Consider the following 24,156-nt stretch of genomic DNA (forward strand, 5'->3'; position numbering starts at 1 on the left):
AACAAGGCTTCTCTTTTCTGCTGTTTGGCTTCTTCAGTTTTTAATTACTTATTTATTGAAAAAAAAACAATTACATGCTCTTTTTAATGATTTTGAAAAGGAAAGACTTTTTTTTGAACATTTTGTATAAAACAAAACACAAAAAAGAGGTTATGCATCCAAAAGCCAAGATATCTAACTAAAGGTTCTTTAGTTTGAAAATGAAAACTCATTCATAATTGAGCTTCATGTGGCAATTCTGAGTGCTTTCTAGCCCCCTCTGCTGTTTATATCATAACCTGTATCATAAAGCTTCATCTACTGTATCAGAGTTTAGAGCATATGATCCTGTTGTGGTGACTCCACACAAGCTAACTAAGATGGCATAAAATGTTTGATTTTTCTGCAGGGAATCAGACTACATTCTTCTTAAAGCAGAAACAACATTTTTGGTTTTACCTGTGTTTGAAGAAGAGACTCCTTTTTCTAGAAAGACATTTGATGTTTGGTTTTTTTGGTTTTTGTTTGTTTCTTTCAAAATATGCCTTGTGGTATGTTGAAATGTAAGTGCTGAAATGAAGAGTTTGAAATTGTGGGAATTTATTCTTTGAAAGCAAACCTAATCTGGTATTCTCTGTGAAAGACTTTTAAAAGTCATACTGTTGTACAGTAGTTTATGCACTATTACCCACAACAACAACAAAAATTGTGCCAAACTATGAACAAGTGACTGTATTGTACATATTTTTACTTCTCTATCAACATTGGGTTGTGAGTGTTTTCTGGAACTATGCCTTTTGATTTACTATAAACATTCCAGTGATTATGTATTAACCACCCCTTTGAAAGCACCTGTAACTCACAGTGAAAATGATGTTGTTCACTTATACAACTTACCAAAAGTTTTATGGACATAACTAAAAGTGTGCCAAATTTACTTACCTCATTTCATGGATTTGCCCTGTGGTTTAAAGCTCACAAAAAAAAAAAAAAAGAACTTTAAAACTGAAGCTTGGAAATGTTAATGTCCTTTCTTTAGAAACATGAGCAAAAAACCATAATGATGAAATTTTGAGTTTCATTATAGGAGAAAGTTGAAATGTTGGAGGAATTCAGAAAATCACTCAAGGTAAGTTTGACAGGGACTCAAGTGTCTGCATTTAGAGACTACAGAACAGCTGCTTTTCAAGTGTCTGTTTTCTTAAAGCAAAACCTGTAGCTGAAGATCATTTAAAGTGCAAAGTTATATTGCTGATACTTTGTATCTCAGTTTTATATATTTTATAACAACCTGGGATAAATTCTAAAATAGTTATAAAATTAGAACTACTACATTTCATACATTTATTGCTATTTACTTTTATTTGAGAAGTTTCTTAAACATTTTTATGCTGATCCTGTCAGAAGTGCTCTCATATCACAGCTTTGGTGTTTTCTAAGTGGTTAACTTTGCAATGCCAATATTGTTTGAAATTTTAAAATGAAAATAATTTTCAGTGCAACAATTTTTTTCTTTGACTCAGTACATAATAAAAGAGAAAACGGAAATATTTGTGATCTCACCAAATCGAGGCCAGATCATACACAGCTGGACTCTATTAAGACAGTGATAAGTATTGAATGGTCAAAATATTTTCAGAAGGCCTTATTGGTACCCCACCATGCCCTCACCCTCAAGAGAAGAAAACAAAACAAAAATTCACTTATTTTCCTTGTGCAACTGAGAGCCTGTGCAATTTGCTGCTGATTTATTATGAAACCTTGATATGCAAGAGACCTGCTAACTGGGGAGCTAATGAGAGCAGAGGAAAGTAAGGTTAGGTCACATATTTATGCAATAGAAAATTATGGGTACAAGGAGAAGGGCCTTAGTAGCAATCTAATAGGAGATCACTTCCTCAACATATTCCTGAGTATTGAGGCGGCATTTCAAAGTAGATAGGGATAGACTTTGTGTTTGCAGTACATGGAAGTGGTTTTGATCTAGTCAGGTTTTTTTCTGTAATATTAACGGCAGGGTTGGAGGTGGCTATACATTTTGATATTAAATTATTCCCCACTTTATTAGTATTGAAAATTAGAGATGGGACTGAGTTGCAAACTTCTGACCTGGATCCAAACTCTCTTAGCATTTGGGGTTGTTCGGATACTGGGGGTTTAATTTAGCCTCATCGCTTTAATAACACGTTATTTTACTTATCTACTAATCTGCTTTGTAATTACTCTGAAAGTATCATATTAGTTGATTTGTCCTGAAAAATAACATTATAGTTCTGCCTGGAGTGAGTAACTCTGGATCAGATTATGGTAGCTCTGCAATCTCATAGTAACTGTTGATTTATGGGACTCAAGCCAGAGTGCAGCATCCCACAGAAAATCCAGCAAGTGGGGAGTGAAGTCTAAGGGACCCCAGAACTGCTAAAGCAAAAGCTCTCTACAGGGATAGCTCTGCTGGGCCCCACCCTTAGGTGCATGGCTTTGCTTAAGCCATGTTTCCATTGCTTGGCTCCCCTTGTGGCTACATAGTAGCGTCCTGGAAGGGAACTCAGAGCTGTGTTAAACAGTATTAATTCCTGCTTGGATGTCTACTGTGGCAGAAAATGGAGTCACAGAGCACAGCCAGTCCCCTGCCCTTCTCCACTTCCACAGGGCGCCGGTGCTGTGTGGGAAGAGGCAGCACTCTTTCTCTCGATCAGTGTCACAGGTGGAGACATTCACATACAAAGGGTCCCGTCCACATCTGGATCCCGAAGAGACAGCCCAGGCATATGTAATTACAAAGTCTCTGTTGTATTTTGTATTTATGTGGTAATCAGAGATTAAATGCTCTATAAAATAAGGGTTGCTAACTAAGATTTTCTAGAGCTGTTTCCCGTTCTGCACATGGTGGGTGGGAGGGGTAGGAACCTGCGATCACTGCTATTTTGGATGTTTAGGCTGCTGCTCCTATGGAGCCAGGTCAGGCCCAGTTCTAGGAAATGGCAGTTCCCTGCTCTTTGACTCAGACCTGCCATTTGAAAGCACATTTCTGTTGGTCTTCATTGTGTTACGTGTGTTTAACATACAATTATGTGACTCATAATAAGGTACATTGTACTGAAACATACAGCAATATTTATGGCATTTGAGAAATGTGCAATAGGACATGAATACAGTACATAAAACATATCAATTATTGTACTGTATCTTGCAAACTCCATTAATACTCAATTACCATACATTTCAGTACAATATTAATTGCAGATTCCATCTCCCTTCACTCATTCTCTTAGCCTTCTGTCTCCCATCTTTCTGGCCTCCTTGACTCTGTCATCCTAGACTGCGCAATCATTCCTTGCCACTGAATGCCTGAAAAACAAAAGTCCTTTGGGGTAAAACATTGACCCTGCTCCACCTGTGACTCCACTGTCCCTCTGCTAACAAACCCCTTAACTTGGCTTCCAAAGCCAGAAATCTTGGAATTCTCCCTGAACCAAATTTTTGTCCTCTACCTTTGTTTACCTTTTCTGTGCGCCTGCCTAAAGCTACCTCGAGAACATTTTCATAATCTCTTTTTCTTGTTCCTTGTCAAAAAGTTCATTCCTGCCTTCACCACTTATTATTCTATTATCCTGATTAGCGCACTTCCCTCTTGCATACTCCTACTCTCAAAATTTCTGGAAGGTCCAAAATATTGCAGCTAGAGTCCCCTCTCCAGGATCCTGTCACTAACTGGCCTCTTGCCACTTTTTCATCTCTAAGGATTCACTCCACCCTTCTCTCTCTTTATATCCCCTCCCGTCTCCACTCTGCATCCTTTTAGTCTGCCTCCTCAGGATCCTCCACAGTTCCACTATTTCATTTGTTTTGGCTCATCAATGTGGGATGTTCACTACAAGCCACTAACCCATTCCCTTTTACAGCTTGCCTTGAGGTCCCTGTTTTCAGTGTATCTTGTTTGACTCTTACTATAAATGCATCTTATGATCCTTTGTATGAAGGATGCTATATAAATTGTATAGTATCCTTATTCTCTTACAATGCACTGTACTGCAACTCTGGCAGATTTCAGTTTTGGTGAGTTATAATCATCAGATAAATTAGAATACATAAAGGGACAAACAACTCAATTTAAAAGGCCCCATTCCCATTATTAACCTGGTTTAGACTGGCATAAACTGGGTCAGTTTAATGTGGCCCGATTTCATTTGCTCTCATTCCAGTTCCAAGAATTGAAGTGAGAAAAATCCCAGTGCTGGACAGAGTCAAGGTGAGGAGAATGCTGCATTTGCTAATCCTGGTTCTAGCGGGACTGGTGCCTCCTGCATTTATAGGCAAATTCTCCATTTTCTTTTTGTAAATACACTATGAGGAATATTTCTTTTCAAAATAAATGCCCATGACAACCTGATTTTAAATTACAACCTGCAGTGTCCCTAGTTTTGTTAGCAGTACTTGCATATAGAGGTTTTGTAAAGACAAAAAGATTAATAATGAACTTGAGTAATCATAAAGCATAAAATTATGTATTCTCCCCCACTCATGCCCCCCTCCCCCTTATCATAGTATTTCTTGAATAAGGAACCAAAAAATTAATTAGAACTCCGATTCAGCAATGCACTTAACCATGTGAATAGTCCGATTATAGCCAGTAGGGTTACTCCTGTGCTTAAACTTTGGCATGTGCTTTTATATCTTGCTGAATCAGGGCCTGAACAGAGAGGGGAAAAAATTGTGTTGGGATCAGTTGGATGATGCTTGCTTTGTGAAACAATCGCCATGGCGTAACTTTTTTGTTTAAAAAGTCAAGTTTACGGCTATTTTTCTGGTATTATAACTCAACCTACCATTAATCAAAATAAAGACATTTTCAGCAGTTTCAGCATTGGCACCCATTGGATTAGAGTCATCTTTCACTTAGGCCCCAGTCTAGTGAAGCACGTAAGCATGTGCTTAACTTTAAGTATGTGACCAAACATAACAGGTCCCATGGGACTAGTCACAGGCTTAAAGCATTCTTATCTGCTTTGCTGGATCAAAGCCTTACATTGGTGTAAGTCAGAAACTCCATTGAAGTCGGTGTAAATGAGAAGAGAACCAGGTCCATAGACTTCAGTTGGTGCAGGATCAGGCCCTTGGGCTGTACTTTCTCAACTCGGTGCACTGGACTTTTCCTGTGCAGCTTCCCGAAAGTCTAGTGGAAGTTGCATGGCTCAAGCCACTGACATCTTATTTGAGAATGTGCCTCCTTATCTTTTCAGTGTGTAAAATAATGCAAAAAATAAATAAATAGCGTACAATGTCAGTGGTAGACGCAAGGCTTTTAAAATCTGTTTCTCAGGTAAACAAGTGACACTAATGACAATGGAGTAACAGCCATCTAAGAGAATTTGGATCTATAAAAAGGAGGGTGCCCTCAATCTTACAGGATAGTTGGGTTGCTAGACACGTTTGCTGAGCCTTTGAAGACTTGGTGCAAAAGGAAACAAGAAATAAAATTTGTATTCACTGCTGCCCTTCGATAGAAAAATGTACATGTCAAAAACACAAAGGGAAGATTTTTAAAAAATAAAATAAAAAAAGAAAGATACCAGTTAAACTCCTTTTGTCTTTTACTCCCAGTGGGAAGCAGGGTAAGGAGATGCTCTGTTTCACTGCCTGCAGCACTGGCTGTAGACATTTTGACTGCTGCCTACAGAGATTTGAATGTACTGCTCCTTAAGTTAACTTCCATAGAACTAGAGGCACCTCTTTAGTATGTTGCTACTGTTTTATGGTGCTAAAAATAACTTTTATCCCCCTTGAGCATTTCAGAAATAGTAAATGGCCCTTTTTATGAATGTAACATATCCATTTCTGTTTAACATTTTACACTACAATTTTAACATGTTTGGAAATTATTTGCCTTTTTTCTTTTAGAATAAGCTTTATAAATATTCTGTAGAGTCAATTGAAGTATAATTCTTAAGGATCACTCTAAGACGCCTACAAAATCTTGTATATTTTTAAGTGTGCCAATTTGTAAAATATTTTGTAAGTGTATATTTTTCTTAGAAAAGTGCTGTGAAGTGTTTGTATGTGTGAGGTTTCCTTTTTTTGCACCTCCGGGTGTTAATAAAAGGATGTATACTTAAAAGTTTCTGGTTTTAAAAACCAAAATACAAAGAAAAAAATTAAACTTTTGTTGGGAATTTTGTAATAAAAAGAAATGTTGTGAAAGAGTGTAGTGACATTGTGTAAAGGAAACTGGAAAATTTGTGAGCGCTTCGCTGTTTTATAGATCCTCTTGTAAATTATTCTTGTAATATTTTTGGTTTTGTTGTTCTTGTTGCAAAGGTTTTAAATATTTGTGACTGACTCTGTATGGTGAAAACGTCATATTGTTAACTTGCTGAGTTTTGTTATATTGTTTATGGAATAAATAAAAAAATTAAAAATCTCATTTTAAGATCATGTATGAAAAAAGAAATTAAACTCATTTATTGAATATTAGAAATTGTAATATTAGAAATCATTATTGTTAGAAAGAAATGAGTAATGGAGTCTCTTGCGCACTCCTGATTATAACCTTTTGATGGTCAGTTTAACTGGGCTCGTGTTAGTCTATGGGCCATAAGGCTCATAGAGATGTGCTGGAGGGTGGGAACAAACTGCACAGAGCTGGTTGGGGGAGGGGGAGAATTCATAAAGATGCTGAATTTTTTTTTCCAGTTTCTTTGAAATTTGAAAGTTCATCAAAATTGGAAAAGGTTTGTAGTTGGTCTAAAAATGGGGATACATTTTTCAAGACCGAAGTCCCGCTCTGCCCGCTTTTCTTTGGACAAGCTCTAGAGATGCAGCACCCACAGAGCCGGGGTCGGCTCCAGCTTTTTTGCTGCCCCAAGTGGCAAACCGGGAAAAAAAAAAAGATAAAGCCAATCGGTGGCACTTCAGCGGCAGCTCAATCGTGCCGCTCCATTCTTCAGTGTCAATTCGGCAGCGGGTCCTTCGCTCCCTCTCTTTCTCTTCGATGGCACTTCGCTGGCGGCTCAAAGAGGAAGAGAGGGACTGATGGACCCGCCGCCGAATTACTGCAGAAGAGCTGGACGTGCCGCCCCTTTCCATTGGCCGCCCCAAGTACCTGCTTTTTTCGCTGGTGCCTGGAGCCAGCCCTGCACAAAGCATTGTGGCTGAGAGCAGGCCTAAGACTTGCAGGGGAGTTGGGCAAGCAAAGGATTAGCATGTGCTCCCCCAAGACAGTATTTCATGTTCTATCTGCTGCACAGAGGTGCACTTCTCTATCTGAGCTGTTCAGTGTTCCCAGCCATGCTACCCCCCAGTGAAGGCAGCCGGAGTAGGATTGTGGGGATGATGGGATGGCTGCTGAGACTCTGCCACTACTTCCTCACCTGGGACCTATTCCAGCAAAGCAATTGAGCACGTGATTAACTTTAAGGATGTGTGTAGGTTCATTGGGACAACTCATTTACTTAAACTTTAGCACATGCCTAAGTGCTTTGCTAGATGAGGGCCTCAATGTTGAGTTGGCGTGACTCAGTTGGGAACACCTTTACTTGTAAGTCAGAAGACGGGGGGGGGGGGGTTTGTATCCCCTACTGGCTGCAGCGCAGTGTGAAGTATTGCACTATTAGAGTTGCTGAAGGAATGTTACAGTGCAGCATCAAGCTTCTCTGACCCCACAGGAGAGAGCAGGAGTTAGAGAAGAGCGGGCCGGGGCCCCTTTTGACCGTGGCCCTGGTGCCAGTGGCGCCACTGTAAATCCGGTATTGATTCTGGCCATCTAATGGGGGTGGAGGGAGCACTGGCCAGGTAAAAGTTAGAGATCCCATAGTACTGTGTGAAAAGATGATGTCTTGGTCTATATTCTGCCACTTGTACAAACGGATTCTCTTTTAAAATCACATTTAATTTCTTTTTATAAATATTTAATTTTGATTGCAATAATTTGGAAAACATGTTAGCAAATTAGACCTTTTCCACCTGGATGTATGAGCCACAAGAGGGACATGGGTGAGACATTCAGCAATAACACCAAGTTTCTCTGATACATGTCCATCCTCTGCTGTGTTGTGGGGGGAGGATGAACATCCGAGCCTTAGAAGAGCTGACTGCTAGACTCTTTAACTATTGCTTTTGCATAGAAAGCCCTTGCACTGACCACAGTTTTTGAAGGATTTTGGGACAGAATGCTGCCTCTTAAAAACTGTTCTGATCATGTGCTAGAGAGTACAGGGTTTCAAGACTTTCCCCTGGGGCCTTTAAAATCCCACCTAGCAGCCAGGAATCCTGTATCTTTTCTGAAGAGTGACTTGTAAGAACTTTATTTGGATTGGAAAAGTCTGTTATGAGCAAAGAACATCCATGGCTTCAAGAGAACTGTCCGCTGGGAACTCTGTCCAGGACTGACTCCAAGAGGTGGCTGGAAGCACCTGCACTGTGGCTCTGAGAGAATCGCATTACAGAACTGTGAGCCCTGACCACTTCAGTTGATTAAATCCATCCCCTGAACATAGGACCTGCCAGGATGTGGGGCTCCTCTCCCTTTTAGGATTGTCATTCTAGCCTATCGCTTGAGCTAGAGGGTACAGCCCCTTCATGCCTGTTTTGGAGGAGACTGGAGCCACATAATGGGCAGTTCTCTCCTGAGAGCTATTATTTCAGACTGTCTGCAGACTCAGGCACACTTTGCTGCATCAGTTACTCTCAGGTCATGTTTCTGAGATTTTCTTTGCAACCATGAAGGCAAAAAGCTTTGCTTTTTTTTTTTTTTTAAAAATATGAAAGTGTGCTCAAGGGGCTGCAGCAAATAAATACAAAAGGGTCATGAAGAGAATTAAATCAAAATTCACTGTAGAATTCAGATGATTGTGCAGACATTTTCTTCTACTACTTGCTCTACCCCTGAGTATGATAGTTACTCAGGCTGTGGACCTGCACCTTTAACCCCCATTGTATTCATTAGGGCTGTCAGCAGCAGACTGGCCCCTTAAACCAGACTCTAAACCTCCCCGTTTATGTACATATGGCACATCTCAGCCATTTTCTAAACTACACATAAGAGAGTTTTGAATGAATGTGAACACAGGGACACGCGTGACTGAAGCAGAAGTTGTGCAAGGACACTTTAGTTTCTGATTCTCTTTCCTGGGAACATCCTACTTCCAGTTTGCTAATGTCATGCAACCGGTGTCACAGCTAGCGTATGAACTGGTTTGCAGAAGTGCTGAGGCACTTTCAGCTAAGCAGGTTCCCCAGCTTCTAGCACCTTTCCAACTCAGAAATGTGAGTCTGAGTTTCACTTCCCCGGCTTTCAGCAGTGCCCTCTCTGGAAATACAAACTTGTTGTTTTACTCCAGCATCGCACTGTGATTACAGTAGCTGGCCTTTCTGGTGCTTATTAACCCTTAGCTTGCTGGCATGTTCTGGGCTGCCAGGAGCATTTTTCCCAGCAATGTATTGTTTGACGTTTTCGTGGTGTGTGCCAAAGCGTATACTGGTAGAGCATCTTGAGCCCATTAGCTTCATTTCATATGTGAGTGCATCCAAATTTGAAGCGAGGCCAACAGAAGTGAAAGGCTAGTGTGTTAACACACTGTACTACCCCGCCCTCTTTCCTGACTGCAAATATAACCTCTGCATGGACATCCATATCCATTTTATATCACCCTTTGTTCAGACTATTCAACACATATGTGAAGGCAGAACAAACAGCCATTGTCAACGGATAATTGTTTCCATTTGTGATGGAAGGGGAGGATGGGAGCCTCATGCCCACAGAGGGATGAAGAATATGCGAGCCATTGCAGGCTTTTTCTATGATAACACCAATTTGTTCCTGCTGCAGTAATACAACCAAACAATGTGAGTATTGCTGCTTCACTAAATGCCAGCTATGCCTTGAGACTCATTCCTGCTATGAGCTCTTGGACCTCTGCCCTCATAAGACTCTCATGCCATGCTTGTCTCAAATCAGAAATGCATCCTAGAGCATAATTATGAATGTTCTCACTCAGTTCTCAGTGTCCCAAGTCCCACCAGTTGTTTAGCACAGAAGTGATGTAGAAGCCTGCCCCGCTTGCTCTTGATAGTGCATCATACTCATGAAGGCTCCTTATCATCATCCCTTCTTCCATGCTGCCCCCACATATGAAATACCTTCCTGTGGGCACACAAGGTCACTGCCTTCTCTACATCCCTGAAGACAATTCCTCCTGAAGACAATTCTTCCTTCCACCTACATGGCTGCTCACTGTTTCCTCCACAAGCATGTGGTGATGTTTGTTAATAATTAATTTTTTTCATTGCTTCATTAGCCCCTGGCAGTGTGCTAATGGCTTAGAGAACAAATGAAAGATATGTGCTTGCCCCAAACAGCTAACCGTCTGAAAAACAGACAGGAGGTGACAGACAAGAGGGGAGAAGGGAATGGGAAGACAAGGGGTCCATTGATAGGATGATATGGTTAGTTCAGTGGGTTTTGCACACTGCATGGTAGTTGACTGATTTCAATGATCTCTTGATTTTTCTGGGTACATGGGGAAGTCCTTTAGGCATGTGTCCCCAGTAGTATGCTCCTCCCAGCACTCCAGGGTGTTCAGCCGCCAATGAGCTGGAGAAAGACGGTTGGACCTGGGAGCGGTGGAGTAGAGAAGCTGGCTGGGCTCCTCCATTTTCACCCCCTCCAGACTATGACACAACCCAATGTAAGTCAATATAGCCTTAGGCTGTGTTATCTTGTACTGCTTTGCCCTCTGAGCTGCAGAATTCCGCCTTAGGCAGCCGTGGTCAAGAGAACAGCTGGAAGCTTAGCTCCTGTGGGGACCAGCGAGGCTAGGTAGCAAAATGGAGGCAAAAGTATCTACACAATGACCCTCGGATCCCACAAAATCTGCAAATGCAGGGAATGGAACTCGGCTTCTTCTGGCAGACTGAGGTGAGAAAAGCTCAACCCCCACAACAGAGGAACAAGTAGGGAACTTAGTGGGTTTCAATTGGTGGAATTTCCTCCCGTCTATGTTGCGGAGGGGCCCTCAATTATGTGGGTGTAAACTCTGACGTCAAGAGTGTTACTCTGGACTTGCATCAGAATTTGGCCCACTATTTTAGGGTAAAAGATGCTAACACCCACACTGTCCCTGAATGTAAAGCTCTTATCTGGGGAGTCCCCTCCCGGAATCCCACACCCTCCTCCTCTGCACACTGTTCTGGTAAAGAGGCCATTTCCCTAGCGTGGTCATCAAGCTCTGCAGCTTCTCACCACTTTGGTACTTCATGAAGACAGGGAAGCCTCTTCCTCTGGTGTGTCCTCGTCCTTCATGGGATAGAACACCCATTGGAGATACCTATATTGCTTTACATAGGTTTGGTCTTTCAGACCCCAGCAATGAAATTGCCATTGCATTAGTTTTCCCAGGTTTTTTAAACGAGTTTAAACAAACACAAAAAGAAACAACAAAACCCCAATAAAGCATCTCAGCTGCCTGGTGGTTTTCCTCATTTTTAAACTTGACAAAAAAATATTAAGCTATTTTTGTCCCAAATTTTGGTTTCATTGGAGCTTTGCTTTTGACTTTGTTAGGACCAGGGTTTAGCACTCTAGCAGAGTTGCTTTCTCTGAATGTCTAGTTGTCTATTAGACCATCAAAGTAAGCAGCAACTGATTAAACAAAACCAAACCTCCTAACATCTGAGTGGCAAGTCATTTTTTTCCAGATTCAATGTAGATTTTCACCAACCAATCTTGCCTTACTCTGTGATGACACATAAAGAGCTGCTCTAGGCACGATTAGCCAACCTGATGCTGAGAGGGGAATAAAAATTCTAACAGTATGTCCAAATGTATAAAGCTATTTACTTGAGCCAGAAAGGATTCAATTAAACTTTTAATCACTCAATTGCCAGTCACTTGGACAAGGCTTTGAAACCATGGGCCAGGTGCTGCAAACCCTTGTTTCAGGGTGTAATGGTCACTACTGTCCTATTAGTGATTATTCTTCGTACTATGGTAGCACCCAGAAGCTCTAATAAGAACTGGGACCCCATTGTGCTGAGTGCTGTACGGTACTTACATGCTCTTTGGGACAAGGGCTGTCAATCTAATTTAAGACAAAATACACCAGGGTGTAACAAACAAATGCAGGTCCTGGGGGGAGAGGATGAGAGTAACGTGATAAGAACACCATGGTTACACAGAGTAGTTATGTGCATAATTAGCTTGTTTAAATCCGTTCTAAGTTTGATTTTTGTTTTAGCTTTAGGACATGAATAAGCAAACAAAAAAAAGTACCAAAGGCAGACTCCCAACTGATCTCTGCACTAGCTATTATCAGCTGGCATGTATCAGGCCTCATGGTAGGAGTGGCTCTTGAGGAGGGTTTTGGAGGACAGAGTAGCAGCTTTCTGAGCTAGTTTGGGCAGAGTGTGCCATGTGTAAGAGGCAGGACAGAAGAAAGCACCAAGGCAGTTACTGGAGCGGTAGAAAAATAGGTGACCAAGGATGGCATTTTTGTCAGACTGGAGGGTGTGAAGGGGCAATGAGTTAAGATACAACAGTAGATTAGCGGGAAAGGGCAGAGTTGTGAAGGACCTTCAAGTGAGGACAAGACACTTGTATCTGCTGCAGTGGAAGAGGGAGCGCAAGTCCATGGCAGAGCTGGAAATAGTACATAAAGGTCCTGGGTGGCAGGGCTCAAGGGCCCCAGGCTTCAGCCCCGTGAGGTGGGGCTTTGGCTTTCTGTCCTCGGCCCCAGCAAGTCTAATGACTGCCCTGCTTGGTGGACCCCCTGAAACCTGCTCACGACCCCCCAGGGGGCCCCGGACCCCTGGTTGAGAGCCACTGTACTAGACAACACTGCCTCCCAGAACTTTCAGTAGTTTAGCTACTGGTCAAATTACTGTAAACTTCTGTTGAGCTAATTATTTAGAATTAGTAATGATGATAATAATCCATACTTGTTAAACTGAATCATGTAAGTGTTTATGAACAAATATACAACATGAAGCAAAGAATTACTGACTCTATCAGAGACACTGATTTGATAATTACAGCAGTTACCTAAGGAAACTGTTGTTCCAAGCTATCGGATCTATTCCAATTAACCAATTCTGACAGAATTAAGGAGCTGCTTAGCAAGTACAGGTTTAAGATTCAACCTTGAGACACTCAATATTCAAAGCCCATGTAAAGAGATTAAGAATCTCCTTGGTGTTGTCCCATTTCCCAGTATTCAAACTGGCAAATTGAAAATCAATTATCGGTCAAAAGCTAGCTAACAAAATGTTTTAATCTTGCTTTAAAATGTCTCTGTGATCCACATCAGATCATTCTGCATTACTTGGCCAAAACTCCTTTTCAGAGGCGTAGCTGTGTTAGTCTGTATCCACAAAAACAATGAGGAGTCCGGTGGCACCTAACAGATTTATTTGGGCATCAGCTTTTGTGGGTAAAAACCCAGTAATTATGATTGTATTTTTAGTCCGGCCATTTGCCTTATTTTATGATAATTAGAGCTAGAGATTCATTAGCACAATTTCTCCCAAGAGCAGCACACTTTAAATGACTGGATCTACAATCCAATGGGAAATCCTTCTCTTCCAATGGTTCTCCAGATTTCTTGTTTGTTACAGGACCTGATTCGAAGCCCATTAAAGTCAAGACTCCTAGGATATGTGTAACCTGCTGCTGGAAGCGAGCCTCCCAGCCCGGGTAGACAGACTCCTGCTAGCAGGGTTTGAGCTAGTATGTTAAAAATAGCAGCATGCTAGCCACCTGAGCTTGGACCCACAAGACTCCCTGGGTCTGAGCTCGGGTGGTTAGTCCGAGCCTCTGCCAGTGCAGCAACATCCACATTGCAATGTTTAGTGTGACAGCTTGAGCTCCACAAGCTGTCTCACTTCCAGCGGCAGCGTTGTCAGATCCCTAGTGACCTGGCCCGAAATGAGGTAGTTATTTATGAATTTTGGTGTCACTCAGTATGGAAACCACCTCAGTTTGCCCGCAGAATCACAGTTCTGAGATCAATATTCTGAAACCCAGCAATCCCATTTCAAAGCAATTACATTTTGGAAATGCATAATCTGGCCTCCAAAACAGACACTCATTGATCCTGCTAAAATGGGGCCAACATGGACGCCTGTTCTCACCTGCAGAAGCCCATGAATACAGATTATTTTTTTAGAGCCGACCATGTCCACTGACAGCTTACGTCCTACCCCACCCTACAGAAGCTCATGTTGAACTAGACCTAAACTAGACATGTTGACTTTCTGAGTGATTTGGAGCGAGACACAGATAAAACTGCTCTCCTTTTTGGCATGTGTCAATGGAATGGTCAGCCAGAGTTTGATCAACATGTTTAAAGATCTTACATTGTGGAAAAAACCCAACCCTCAATATATATTTATTTTCTTTAGCTAAAAGTTGCTGGTTATTTTCAGTACTAATAAGGTAGGTTAAATGGGTATCATGTTAAAACACACCAATAACAACAAAGCCTTGTCATCTAAAAATAGCTATTAATAACTCTTTGATCTGAATTTTCCAAACACAAGTTATGGATCAATGAGCAAAAGCAACTGAATTCTAACATAGCATTTCATAAATGGTATTGACTAATTTTCAATAAACTCTTTTTTTTTTCTGACCTTAGGCATGTTATGAATGTTGTTTTCCACCCTTGGAAAAGACAGATTAAATATTTTTAAGAGACTCTCAAGTAATTTAGACCCAAGATTTAAGTTTTGTGGGATAAAATATGAATATAAATGTTTTTGTGATTCAATTTCAAAATCTATGGAAACATATTTTTTCGGTGGGAAAATTCCAAGCAAGCTAGAAAGTGAGAGGAAGCTGACCAGAAATAGGAAGTAACACTGAAAGAGGTGAGGGGTGGGGAAGGTGTATATACTCAGAGGACTCCCTTTGCCAAGCTCTCCTAGCCTTCTGTCTCTCTGTTTCTCTTCTTCTCTTCCCCCACCCCTCTTTATTTTGGGGCAGGCTATATCCTAAGCCTTCATCTTTTTTTCCCCGTCTATGGCCTCTTGTTCTCTCCTACCAACGTATCTTGGGGTTCCTCCTCTCAAGGCCATGGTAGTGGACATCCTGGGGACAGCCTATCCCCCTCTGCTACTTTCAGGCTTCCTTTTCCTCCTAGTGCCTGCTCAGCCAATTCTTTCTTTTCTCCATTTTCTCCTTGGGAATCTCCATTTCCCTCTTTTTCCCCCGGCTTGTATCCTGTTGTCTAGGGCAGCGGTTCTCGAACTTGAGCAACCCAAGGACCCCCATTTTGATTTAAAATTTGTCAGGGTTCTCCATCTCTCCTACTTAAACCCTTTCTCTATCTTCTCTGGCAGCTTAGTTCCCTTCCGCTGTGGACCCCGGATGCCTGCTTTCTTCCTAAAGGGGAAGGGGCTCCAGTCCATCCCTAAAAACCACCAGATGGGGCAGCCTTTCCACTACCCCAACCCATTTCAATTTGAAATTTCCCTGGACCTCCTAGGGCATCTCAGCCATTGGGCAGAGTTTTCTCTCCTCCTGGATACACTCCAGAGTCAGCTTTTCCCCTGGCAGGATCCAGTGTGGTTTTACCACATCTTTCCTAGCCAGCAAACACCCTGCGACAGTGTCCACTAGGCTCTTCTCCCATCTCCTTCCCACCCTCACAGAGACTGTTGGTATTTTTCTCCACTGCTCCCCCAATGTCTCACTCCAATCATAAAATTCCATCAGCCTACAATCCATTTAGGGGCAGTCTCTCTTTCCTTCAGCCTAGTATACTTAAAGAAATGCAGCAAGCCTGCCCCCCCTCCAACCCTCTTAACTATTCCATTTCCCTGATATTCTCACTACTCCCTTTAGGGACAAGTCTTTGATTCCAAGCCAACTCAATCTTCCATTAAGAAACTTTCTTACAATAGAATATTGCCCACAATGCCATAGAACATGCTCAACACATCACAGAGCCCATCTTTGTCTTTTTAATAAGTTTAACTTATCATGTAAGGCACAATGACCTACTAACACTTTAAAAATGACTCCATTTTTTTCTATCATGACCATTTTTTGGTTTTTGAGCATACTTCATAAACCTTTGTCCTTTTGTTTTCTTAGTCCGTACGTCTTGCCGTTCCTTCATGAGCTTCTTCATGACCATATGTTTAAATCTGTGTCTACTTAAAGGTATCTTAATAGCCACCTCCTCATTTTTTTAGAGCTTGTTTCGTTGCTTTGTCACCCATCTCATTTCCAGGTATTCTGATATGCACCAGCACCCATGCTACAGTAAAAACCTCAGAGTTACGAACACCAGAGTTATGAAGTGACCAGTCAACCACACACCTCATTTGAAACTGGAAGTACTCAGTCAGCAGCAGAGACCCAAAAAACCACAAAACCACAAATATAGTACAGTACTGTGTTAAACATAAACTACTAAAAAAAAGGGAAAGTTTAAAAAAAAGATTTGTTAAGGAAATTGTTTCATTTAAATTGAGATGATTAAAAGCAGCATTTTTCTTCTGCAGAGTAAAGTTTCAAAGCTGTATTAAGTCAATGTTCAGTTGTAAACTTTTGAAAGAACCACCATGTTTTGTTCAGTTACGAACAGCCTCCATTCCCCTCGTAACTCTGAGGTTCTACTATATTGTTACACAGATACCTGCTTGCATTGTTTCCATAGTTAAGAACATTATTTCGCTTCTTATTACATTTCTGCTGTCCAAAGTCCCTGTTCCGATTGGCATAATGCTTGACAAGGAATCAGATAAAATTACAACTGCAGCCAGTCGCACATCTCTTACCTAGGTTAGTGCCATTATCCCCATTAGTTCAGCTGTCAGAACAGTCACATAATTCAATAGCCATTTAAATTTCTGTTTTCCAAGACTAGGAGCTTAGAAGGCTGTTCCCACTCTACCCATGCTGTCATCTTTTGAGCTGTTTGTACAGACTTGGCAAAGCTGGTCCCATTTTTCATAAATAAATTAGGAAATGTCACTAGTGTGTTTTTTTCTCCCTCCCAAGGTTTTTTCATACAATTCCAAATCCATAAATGGAGGAATATCTGTCCCAGTTGTAACTTCATTTCCATGACTAAACATTTTTAGTTCTCTCCTTGACCTATTTTTGACCCTGATAGTATGAGGAAGTCTGTGGCAATCCATATAATTTTGCCTACTAAGCTTCCAGCAGTCTTCATAAATCTGTTGTGTACTTTGGTTTTCATGACTGGCTTTTACCTTTGCCCAAAAGGTTAGATCTAATAGTTTTATCCTGCAATTTATAGGTGCCTCTCCAGGGCTGTTTGCAGCATTCACACTGGTGGTATTATCATGGAGCCACATGCCAATCACAGAACTTGGGCTGACAGCAATTCCTAGTTTCTAAGAGTTGTTTTTGAAACTGAACCAAAAGCTTGGCAGCCATAATCTAAAACTGGTCTTATCAATGCTCTATACATCCTGGTCAATACCTTTTTATCAGCACCTCACTTGCTTCCAGCTATACTTTTAAGTAAGTTCATCCTACTTTTACACTTTTGTATGATGACATCAATGTAACCTTTCCAAGTTAATTTATTATCAAACACAGTTCCTAGTAACATAAACTTTTCAGCTATCTGCATTTTTTCACCATAAAGCAATAAGTCTAAAGCTTCCCTAATTTTCTTCCTGGTTAAAAGCATTCCCTTTATTTTTTTGCAAGTGAGAATTTAAATCCTCAATCATTACCCCACTTGGAAATTCTCTGGAGTGTTTCATTTGTCTTTTCCATGGTTACTTTAAGTCTTTTATGCTTCGTACATATAGCACAGTCATCTGTGAAAGGGGAAATACCTATTCCTGTCTGCACTCTTTCTGGGAGGTCATTTATCGTAATGGAAAACAAAGTAGGGCTGATAATACTGTCTTGTGGCATTCCATTTGTAAGAGTGTAGGTTTTTGATAAAGCTGTTCCCACTTTGAATTGATTAGTTTGTCACTTAAAAAGTCCCTTATCCACTACAACATTCTCCCTTTCATTCCAATTTTGGCTAGTTTATATAGGAGGCCTGTCATCCATAGCATGTCATATGCTTTTTCAATGTCCAGGAAGACTTATCATAAAGTTCTGAGTCCTTATGCTTTTTTATTACCTCTGTTTCTAGTCTCACTATATGGTCAACTGTACATCTTCCTTTTCTGAAACCACTTTGTACCTTGGTTATAATATAATTTTTCTCCAAGTATTCCGCTAGTCTTACATTTATCATTTTTTCCATGATTTTCCTCACAATGTGCAGGCAATAGGCCTATAAGTAAGTCTCTGTGTTTGTCACGGAGGTCATGGAAGTCACGGATTCTGTGACTTTCCATGACCTCCATGACTTCTGCAGCAGCTGGTGTGACTGGCCCTGGGGCCACCTGAGCAGCTCGGGAAGCCCCCGGGATAGGTGCACCGGCCGCTGCTGCTGGGGGAGTCTCACGCCCTCCACGCTTCCAGCAGCAGGAGTTTGGGTGTGAGGGGCTCAGGATTGGGGTGCAGGGCGGTGCTTACCTGAAGGGGGGGGCTCCCTTCCCTCAGCTCCTAGCTCTGTGTGCTGCCCCCGCAGCTCTCATTGGCCATAGTTCCCAGCCAATGGGAGCTGCAGAACCGGGGCTTGGGGCAGGGCGGAGGTAGCACGTGGAGCTTAGGCACGTGGAGCTTAGGAGCCAGGTAGGGAGCCTGCCCCAGCTTCGTCAACCCTCCTCCCCCAGCACCCACACTGCCCCCCCCCCCGAGCACCCATGGTGCCTCCCCCCCCCCCAAGTTTTAGTCAGGAGTATATAGAAAAAGTTACTGCCTATGACCTGTCCATGACTTTTACTAAAAATACCCATGACTAAAACATAGCCTTACCTATAAGTATCAGATCTTTTATGTGCTTTGCCTGGTTTCCTAATTGGTATCACCAATGCTTGTTTCCATTCTATTGACAGCAGTCCTTTCCCCCATATATCATTCTATAACCACAACAGGACCTTTAGACTCCCTTCTGACAAGTGCTGAAGCATTTCATTACTTACATTATCTTTACCCGGAGCTGTAGATTTCCTTTTTTCCAATGGCTGCAATAAGCGCCTGCATACTCAAATTTTAGTTTAACACATTATCAGTATGTTTTCTCCAACCATTTAATAGTTCACATTTTCCTCAATAAACTTCCTTTTTTTCTCATATCCCTACTGACCCTTTGGAATTCCTTTGCTAAAATGGCTGCCTTTCTAAGGTGGAAACCTCAATTTCACTGTACACCTGGCCTTATTGTAAACATTTACTTTTTCCATCAAATTCCATTCATTCTTTGAATTTGCTTATATATTTCTGAAAGCTTTGAATCTTTGTTCAATTTCCCACTGAAATTTCTCCAATTTTTTTCCGTCTTTTTGATAATCCTTTGTGACATTGCCTTACATCTTTTATAATTCATTGTCTTTACTATTCATGGTGTATTTTGCTTGCTTGTATGCCTTATTTCTTTCTTTGATTGCTAATTTTCAACCCTCATTCCTCAGGAAAATGGATTTCTAAGTCAGGGACCATTTCATGATTTGTAGGTGGCCAGATCAGTTGATGCTGTAATTCCTTTTATGACATTGCTATGGAATTCTCCTAGGTTGTCACTCATACAGTTACTACATAAATATTCATCACATTTAATCTTGAAAAGGCCCAATCAGTTTTTTGAAAATTCCAGCTAGGAACTCTTTTTGTGTTTTCAACATTTCCTCAATGTTCATCTCCCCCTACTTTCTTCTTGTCTCTTTCTTATGTACCTCAGCTGAGGGGCTAATTGGTTCATCAGCCCTCCCAGCCTGATCAGCTAATTAGCTTGCATATCCTCAATCAGTCTTCTCCCAGGAAACTGATGGATGCCTAAGTGGTCAGAGTGCTGGCTCACTGTAAACTTCCAGCACTCTGTCACAAACACATTTCTGCTGAATTCACAGTACTGTAATTAAAACTTTCATAATTTCTGACTCGGACATCATCTATCTGAACTCAAGGCCCAGTGATTTCTGCTTGTAAGCGAAGGCAGAATCAGATCTTGTGTGAATGTAATTTAGTATCATAGGATTTTGAGTCTTGCTAATTAGAGCAGGTACATCTGGTTGATGATCGTAACTGTATGGAAAAATCCTATGGAATGTAACAGGGTTCTGTAGAAATTACTCTGAAAACTGGATATTTTTCCTAAAGGATTTTTTCTACCACCCTACAGAATTCTGTAGCAAGAATATAATTCTCCATTCAATTCTACACAATGTTTTAAAAAGATCTAGTCAACATTTAATTTTCTGTTAAATTCTAGAGGACTTTCCAGAAACGAAAGGATAATATATATATGGTTTTCAGTTTGCCCTACATAAATGTATCTCAGTAGGATCACCACTTATCTGAAGGGGGGGGGCAGGGCAGTTTTTTAAAAAATCAGGTTTGCAGCAGAGATCAGTAGTGACTGATAGTTATTAACCAGTGGCTGTGCAGAAGTCTATGTGAAATGAGTTTGGAGTCTCAGCCCATTTCCCAGGGAAAGGATGTCCACATCAGAAAAACCACCACCACAACTGACACCAGTTGAGCTCCTTCAGGGCAGTGCCAGGAGAGAGGGCAGAGCTAGAATGGGCCGTGGAAGCTAATCTACCTTCTTACTTCTAGAGGATGTCTCTCCAGGGGCGCATTGGCAGATCTATGAGGGGAAAGCTTACACTGCCACTGCCTATGCTGCACCTGTTCTGTGGATTAAAGAGAGGACTTTAGTCTTTGGGGTTGTTGTCTAGCACCTTTCACTAATGCTCACTAGGAATATCTTATAGTAGCAGAATTGATTTTGACTATCAGTTTGCAATGTATCGTCAATATTTATCATGGTTATCTCTGTCAATCGACTAAGCAATAGTCCCAGGTTAGTTCATGGTTCAAGAGGCAGCAAACATTTCTCACCAAACTGCTGCACGTATTCTTGAAAGAATTAGATTTAAAAATCTAATTTCCTATACCATTTTCTATTATGAGATTACCCCTGCTTAGAGGCTACTCTACTGTACCTTGACTCAAAGCTACCTTAATACCCATTATAATCATCCTAGCTGCTGTGACATGAAAAATGGTTTCCTTCCATGCACTGTCTTACAAAGAGAATTCAGTTATTTAAATGCTTAGCAAATGGGATGTGTTAAATCTTCTTTCCCCCTGCTCTCCTCACCAGATCTCTAACCAGGACAGAAATATTCTAAGGCTTCTGTTGGAAGTACAAGAAAAATGAAGAAGATGAACAGTCAGTAGGTGTAAGAATTTATTGTATAAATTTGGTCGCAGGCAGCCATGTATTCTAATGTTTAATTAGGAGAATCATGAAAGTCATCAGACCCACACAGGTTTTTAAACAAGACATCTTGAGTTTCTGCTTGTGTTTTGGATAATAGCATCAGGTCCCCTCAATTGATTTACACCCTGCTAGTCTGCCTGTCTTCCTCATCCACATTCATTATCCTATATGTAAACCCCTCAGGCTCTGTCTTGATTTTATCAAAGCAGCACCTGAAAAGCACTCCTGTGGCTAAAGGGTCTGTCAACACTTCCATTCTAAAGCCTTCTATGGAGGATTTGTAGCTTAGTTGTTAAACTCTATATCACGTGGAAGCTCAACAGCTGAGTTCTCAGCTTGGGAAGTGGAGAGCTTCTGTTTTTATTTAAACCAACTTTGGTTTGATTGTTTTCAATTGATCAGAGGGGGAAATAGTAAAAGTGCACCAGGTCTTTTTAAAGTGCTGTTTTGGTTTTTTGCAGCCTTATATCTCAACAGGACTTTTAGTTTAAAACATGAGGATTACTATTTTATCTAATAATATCATGCATGCATAGTGCTGTTCATCTGAGACTATCCAAGTGCTTTAGAAACCTCATTTAGGTTTCTTAACACTCCTGTGAGATAGATATTTACAGTGCCTATCTCCACTACCATATACAGATGGATAAACTCAGCACAGAGTTAAGGAGCTGATTTTGAAATGATGTGCAGTTGTGTGTATAAAAATATGCCTAATTTGTACATGCAGTTACTGATAATTGCACTTGTCCGTTTCCATGCCATAACAGAACTGGTCAGTTTAGGCATACGATTACACACATGCTTTTACAACCACAGCTGTGAATGCGATTCTTGAAATCAGACAGTAAGTAATGACCAAGGTCACATGGTAAGTCAGTGGCAGAACCAGACATAGAAGCCAGGACTCCAGTCCTCATTCCCAAACCTCTGCCCTACACATAAGTTCCTTTACCTCACACCCTCAAAACATGAAAAGCCAAATTCTACCTTCAGACAAGCATACATAAATCCCATTGACTTTACAGGGAGTTAAAGCCCTGTAACTGAGGGCATAATTTGGTTCCCAAACCTGTGGCCCACATTGCCATAACAAACCATTACAGCACTTAAGGAAGCTGACCCATGTCACTGTCTCAAGCAGAGCTGGTCAGATACAGCTAAAATATATCCTTGTTCCTCTCTCGCTCACTCCACATGTAAATCATTGAAGTCAATGGAACTAAAGCTGATTTGAGTCAGGCAGAATGTTTGTGAACATTCATAAATGGGTATTTGGTTTATTTTCTCCATGCCGCAGGAGGACAGGTCTCAAGACTGACAGGTAGCTGAACAGAGAGACAAGATGGGTGAGGTAATATCTTTTATTGGTCCAACCTCTGTTGGTATTACCTCACCCACTTTGTCTCTCTAATATCCTGGGACCGACACAACTACAACTACACTGCAGGTAGCTGATATTGAGATGGATGCGTGTAACCAATCTACAAAATTTAGGCTAGTAAAGTCAACAGCTGACTAATCTGGTCATGCGTGTGCACAACTGTGAACTATGGATGTTGGCACATGTGCTTGTTGCTTTTGGTGTAGGACGGAGGTCTTAGCCTGATGTTGAGACATTTAGGGGTGTAGGATTTGGTGTATTTCACTTCCTTCTCAGGGCATGCTTACACTCTGACCTCAAATACACTTTCTCCAGTAGATCTACTCCCCACAGTAACCAGGTGCTTATCAAAAGCAGTACACACTGTGCCACCGTATGTGTAGGGTGCAGATACAACTGGGCACACCTGTGGAGGAGGTACAGTAACTCCTCACTTAAAGTCCTCCCGGTTAACATTGTTTCATTGTTACGTTGCTGATCAATTAGAGAACATGCTTGTTTAAAGTTGTGCAATGCTCCCTTATAACGTTGGTTGGCAGCCACCTGCTTTGTCCACTGCTTGCAGAAAGAGCAGCCCATTGGAGCTAGTTGGTGGGGGCTCAGAACCAGGGCGGACCAGCAGCATCCGTATCAGTTCCCTGCTCCCCTAAATTCCCTGTGCAGCAGCTGCCGAGCAGGCTATCAATTGCCGATAGTTCAGCTGTCCCTCCCCCCGCTGCCATGTGCTGCTCCTGCCCTCTGCCCTCTGCCTTGGAGCTGCTCCCAGGAGCCTCCTGCTTGCTGTGCAGGCAGGGAGGGGAGGGGGGAAGAGGGGTGCTAATGTTAGGGTGTCCCCCTCCCCCCTGCTTACCCCATCTCCATAGAGCAGGGGGGACATGACCGGGCTCAGGCCAGAGGGAGCTTGCTGGCAGCAGCTGCTGTCTCAGCTTGCTGATCTACTTAAAAAGACAATGTACTTAGGGTATGTCTACACAACCAGATTAGTTCGATTTAACTTAATTCGAATTTGTGGAATCGACCTTACAAAGTCGAATTTGTGTGTCCACACAAAGGACACTAATTCGACTTTGTGAGTCCACACTAACGGGGCAAGCGTCGACATTGGAAGCGGTGCATTGTGGGAAGCTATCCCGCAGTCCCCGCTGCCTATTTGAATTCTGGGATTTCCCCACAATGCATGCTGGGGGGAAAAATGTGTCGAGGGTGGTCTTGGGTAACTGACATCATTCAACGTGCTTTTGGAAGTCTCAAGGGGAGATGGAGGAGCTTACTGACTTGCTCGGATCTCAGAGAAACCAATATCCCCATTGTTATTGCAGCTTGCTGTGTGCTCCACAATCTCTGTGAGAGCAAGGGGGAGACCTTTATGGCGGGATGGGAGGTTGAGGCAAATCGCCTGGCTGCTGATTACGCTCAGCCAGACAGCCGTGCAATTAGAAGAGCCCAGCGGGAAGCGCTGTGCATCCGGGA

General features: G+C 41.8%; 1 protein-coding gene and 1 long non-coding RNA gene across 5 annotated transcripts in view; one reads left to right on the forward strand and one right to left on the reverse strand.

The window, feature by feature from the left end:
* Positions 1 to 6,418, forward strand: part of NEXMIF (neurite extension and migration factor) — a 242,446-nt gene extending 236,028 nt beyond the window's left edge. The window contains exon 5 of the mRNA XM_045030944.1: positions 389 to 6,418. Coding sequence (XP_044886879.1) covers positions 389 to 539 — 151 coding nt within the window. The 3' untranslated portion in view covers positions 540 to 6,418. The remainder of the gene's footprint in view (positions 1 to 388) is intronic.
* The window catches only part of LOC123377725, an 85,632-nt gene that overhangs the window by 34,762 nt on the left and 26,714 nt on the right, over positions 1 to 24,156 (reverse strand). The window lies entirely within an intron of this gene.

This window comes from Mauremys mutica, chromosome 9 (assembly GCF_020497125.1).
Source record: "Mauremys mutica isolate MM-2020 ecotype Southern chromosome 9, ASM2049712v1, whole genome shotgun sequence".
NCBI classification, from domain to species: domain Eukaryota; kingdom Metazoa; phylum Chordata; order Testudines; family Geoemydidae; genus Mauremys; species Mauremys mutica.